The following is a 4474-nucleotide window of genomic DNA, read 5'->3' as shown; positions in this document are numbered from 1 at the left end:
GCTAATTTTTTATTTATTGTAGAGATGAGGTCTTGCCAAGTTGCCCAGGCGGGTCTCGAAACCACGGGCTCAGGCAATCCACTCACCTCAGCCTCTCAAAGGTGCGGGATTATAGGTTGAGCCACCGAACCCGGCCTTTTTTTTTTTTTGAGTTGAAGTCTCACTCTAGCCCAGGCTGGCGTGCAGTGGCACACTCACAGGCACCCCAGCATCAACCTGCTGGGCTCCAGCGATCCTTCTGCCTCAGCCTTCCAAGTAGCCTGAACTAAAGGCACACTACCACGCCCGGCTAATTTTTGATTTATTGTAGAAATGAGGTCTTGCCAAGTTGCCTGGGCTGATCTCCAACCCCTAGGCTCAGGTAATCCACATGCCTCAGCGTCCCAAAGTACTGGGATTACAGGCTGAGCCACCGAGCCCCGCTGATAATTTTTTAAGGCAGATTGCTTGACAACTTTCTTGCTAGTGTAAAACAAATGCTCCCCCTGTGTGTCTGGGGAGTGACCTGTGAGCCCCTCGGTCCAGCACGAGTGGTGTGTGGACAGGCACTCCTGAGCTACAGCAGGGACCCAGGTGGAGGTGTGGGGGGCTGTGGGGTTGAGTCAACTCAGATGTGGCAAGTTGAGCCTCCAGCCTTGAGCTGCTGAATCCCCCTGCCCTGCTAGGTGTGCACGGCTCATTGACCTTCGTTCTTTCTGCACAGAATCAGCTTAAAATGGCTCGTTTCACAATTGTGGATGGGAAGATGGGAAAAGGGGTTAGCTTCAAAGACGTGGCAGGAATGCACGAAGCCAAGCTGGAAGTGCGAGAGTTTGTGGACTATCTAAAGGTAAGAGCCTGTGTTGAGTCAGAGTGAGATGTGGGCAGTAGCCCATCTTCTCTCTCAGAAGGTAGGCTAGGGAGGTCAGACACCTTGGGGCTTGCATTCCACAGGGGAGATGTGTGTTGAGTGGTGACCTCTCCGCTGTCCCATGGGGACGCTGAGCAGGTCCTGGTGCCAGTCAGACCAGCATCACAAGCTCCACTCACATTTAGCAAAGCAGATCATCAACTTTCTGGACTGACTCACGGGCTCTGTGCTTGAACCCCGTAGCAACTGGTGGCAGTGCCTGAGCTGCCCGTCATGTGAGTCACTTCTTAAAATTCTCCCGAAATGCCGAGTGGTTGGTATCTCACTGTCTGCTCTGTCTAGAGCCCGGATCGCTTTCTTCAGCTTGGTGCCAAGGTCCCCAAGGGCGCGCTGCTGCTCGGGCCCCCTGGCTGTGGGAAGACGCTGTTGGCCAAGGCAGTAGCCACAGAGGCCCAAGTGCCCTTCTTGGCGATGGCGGGCCCGGAGTTTGTGGAGGTCATTGGAGGTAGGTGCTGGCTGGGGTGGCGGTTAGGCTAGGTTGGCCACTTGTGTGGGCATTCTCCTTCCACACGTCCTTCCTTGGGTGGTGAGTTGCAGAGGACATGGGGCATTGAGAGGAAAGCCAGAGCCCACGTTAGAGGAAGGATGACGTCTGCAGGGTGCGTTAAGGGGTGACATGCTCTGGACTGTGATCCTGGGCCTCGAGAGCAGAGCCTGCCCAGGGCCCCAGAGTGGCTGCTGCAAGTTTGCCTGCAGGGGAGGGGCCTCTTGAGATGGCATCATCCTTGGTGGCACCTCTGCCTGACCCCAGCCAAGGAGAAGACTTGTTCCCCTTTGTGTTCATTTCTGAAACTCTCTGTCCCGACAGGCCTGGGCGCTGCCCGTGTGCGGAGCCTCTTCAAGGAAGCCCGTGTCCGGGCGCCCTGCATTGTGTACATCGACGAGATAGACGCAGTGGGCAAGAAGCGCTCCAGTGCCGTTTCTGGCTTCTCCAACACGGAGGAGGAGCAGACGCTCAACCAGCTCCTGGTAGAGATGGACGGTCAGTGCCTGTGCTGCGTCGCACATGGGAAGCTTGCTGGCCCCCAGCGCACTGTCTCCAGGCAGGTTGTGTGGCTCCTGGCTACTTCTTAGCGTCTTCCTTCTTTTCTTTTAAGATATAGGGTCTCTGGCTGGGCTTGGTGGCTCAAGCCTGTAATCCCAGCCTTTTGGGAGGCTGGGGCGAGAGGACTGCCTGAGTCCAGGAGTTTGAGACCAGCCTGGGCAACTTGAGCAAGACCTTGTCTTTACAATAAAAAATAAAAAAATTAGCCAGGTGTGGTGGTGTACCCCTGTAGTTCTAGCTACTTGGAAGACTATAGCAAAGTTTACCTGAGCCCAGCAGATCGGTGCTGGAGTGGCCATGAGTGTGCTGCTGCACTCCAGTCTGGGCGACAGAGTGAGACTCTGATCAGGAAAAAAAAAAAAAAAGAGGAAAGACAGAAGGTCTCACTGTGTGAACACAGGTGCACCTATCTCTTCACGTCTCTGCTCTGTAAGATTCGTTTTAAACTTTAATCAGAATTATAGTTACATCTTAGGTATTGTAGGTTAGGAAAGGTTTTTCTTTAAGGTACTTCTGGTTCTGAGAGCATCATCATGTGTCGGTTTTCTTTTTTCTCGCAGTGCTCACTGTCTGGAATACATGCGTGTGAGCTGGCGTAGACCAGGGCAGCTGTGATTGTCCATGGCCAAGCGTAAAACAACTTCTCTAACCTCTCACTTGAGATAATTTTGGACTTACAGAAGCATTGCTGAGTACTCAGCATGTTCCTTCAGACCATCCCCCAAGTTCCCTGAAGACTGATGGTGACGGAAATGTGGGGTGCTGGTCAGGACCTGGCCAGGGTGTCAGTGATGGACCCACAGGCCCTTTCATGGATGTCTCTGACCCCCGATGTACATTTGATGTCTCCTTGGTCTCTAGCCCTGAGTCCTTTCTCGACCTTTTCCTTGGTGACTGTAATGCTTTTCACTGGCTAGTTACACGAAGGAACATAGCTGTGCTACGTCCTCAGGGTGACGTTGAGCCATGCATTTGTGAGGGGCAGTGCTGTGGTGCGCTGGTGGTGGGCTTTGCTTGGGGCTTGCCCCCCCTACTCCAGCTCACTTCTCACCAGTGCTCAGCCTTGGCGCCTGCCTCTCAGCTGCTGAGGTCAGATGGCCCAGGGCACATGGGAGTGTCTTGTGAGCACCAGCAGCTCTGCCGGCTTAAAGTAGAAGGAAAACTCATGACAGCGTTGAAGCAGTGATGCTGCTACGATGTCAGAGAGGCACATCTGCATCTGGCGTCTGGGGTTGCCCCATGCCGCCTGCTCCATCTTTCGCCTGTTGTCTGTTGTCCACCACACGCCTGTTGACGAGCTATGGCATGGCCACCCAGGTCTGAGCGGCCGCCTTTCCCTCAAAGAACAGGCATGCATGGAGGGAAGCTTCCAGAGAACAGTGTTGAGGGGGCGGTTAGGTCCAACTTTGAGATGTCTCTGCTGAAGGTGCCCTCAGAGGTGGGCGCTCCAGGGATCCTTGGGTGGACTGTCCGGCCATCTCTAGGAACCCACACCCTCTTCTGGTGAGAGTGTACTGGATTCGACTCTGCCCTGAGCTGGAGTTGGTTGCCCTGCTTCCCAAGAAAAAAGTGGTTATTAGATGTGTTATCTACTCTCTTGTTAGAGATGGGGTCTCACTCTGCCACCCAGGCTATAGTGCAGTGGTGTGATCATAGCTCACTGTAGTCTTAACCTAAACCTTTAGTTTAAAGTCAGAATCTCACTGTGTCGCCCAGACTGGGGTGCACTAGCACGCTCATAACCACCGCAGCCTCAACCTGCTGTGTTTCGGTGATCCTTCCGCCTCAGCCTTCCAAGTAGTCGGAACTATTATAGGTATGCACTGCCACACCTGGCTATTTTTTTTAATTGTAGTGACAGGTTAGCCATGCTGGTCTCGAACTCCTAAACTCAAGCAATTCTCCTTCCCTAGTCTCCCAGAGTGCTGGGATTACAAGCGTGAGCCACGGTGCCCAGCCTTTTTTTTTTTGAGTTGGAGTTTCACTCCGTCGCCCCGACTGGAGTGCAGTAGCATGCTCCCGATCACCACAGCCTCGACCTGCTGGGCTCCAGCGATCCTTCCATCTCAGCCTTCCAAGTAGCTGGAACTACAGGCGCGTGCTAACACGCCCGGCTAAATTTTGATTTATTGTAGAGTTGAGGTCTCGTCATGTTGCCCAGACAGGTCTCGAACCCGCGGGCTCAGGCAGTCCACTCACCTCGGCCACCCAAAGCACTGGGATTATAGGCTGAGCCACTGAACCCAGCCTTCTTTTTTTTTTTTTTAGTTGGAGTTTCTCATGCTGATGGCCACCACAGCCTCGACCTGCTGGGCTCAGGTGATCCTTCCACCTCAAGCTTCCAAGTAGCTGGAACTACAGGCACATGCCACCATGCTTAGCTAATTTTTTTATTTTTTGTTTTTTATTTTTTATTGTAGAAATGAGGTCTCATTAAGTTGCCAGCCTAGTCTCGAACCCGTGAGCTCAGGCAATCCTCTCACCTCCGTCTCCCAAAGTATTGGGATTATAGGTGTGAG

General features: G+C 53.3%; 1 protein-coding gene across 1 annotated transcript in view; it reads left to right on the top strand.

Annotated features, from left to right (window-relative positions):
* SPG7 (SPG7, paraplegin matrix AAA peptidase subunit) overlaps positions 1-4474 on the top strand; it is a 59672-nt gene that overhangs the window by 34344 nt on the left and 20854 nt on the right. The window contains exons 7-9 of the mRNA XM_008065398.1: positions 704-829; positions 1193-1355; positions 1719-1892. Of these exons, the coding sequence (XP_008063589.1) occupies positions 704-829; positions 1193-1355; positions 1719-1892 (463 nt within the window). The remainder of the gene's footprint in view (positions 1-703; positions 830-1192; positions 1356-1718; positions 1893-4474) is intronic.

The sequence above is a fragment of the Carlito syrichta genome, unplaced genomic scaffold (assembly GCF_000164805.1).
Source record: "Carlito syrichta isolate Samal-C Ts95f unplaced genomic scaffold, Tarsius_syrichta-2.0.1 Scaffold103346, whole genome shotgun sequence".
NCBI lineage: Eukaryota > Metazoa > Chordata > Mammalia > Primates > Tarsiidae > Carlito > Carlito syrichta.
Note: the sequence above shows the minus strand (reverse complement) of the source record. Positions and strands in the feature narration are given on the sequence as shown.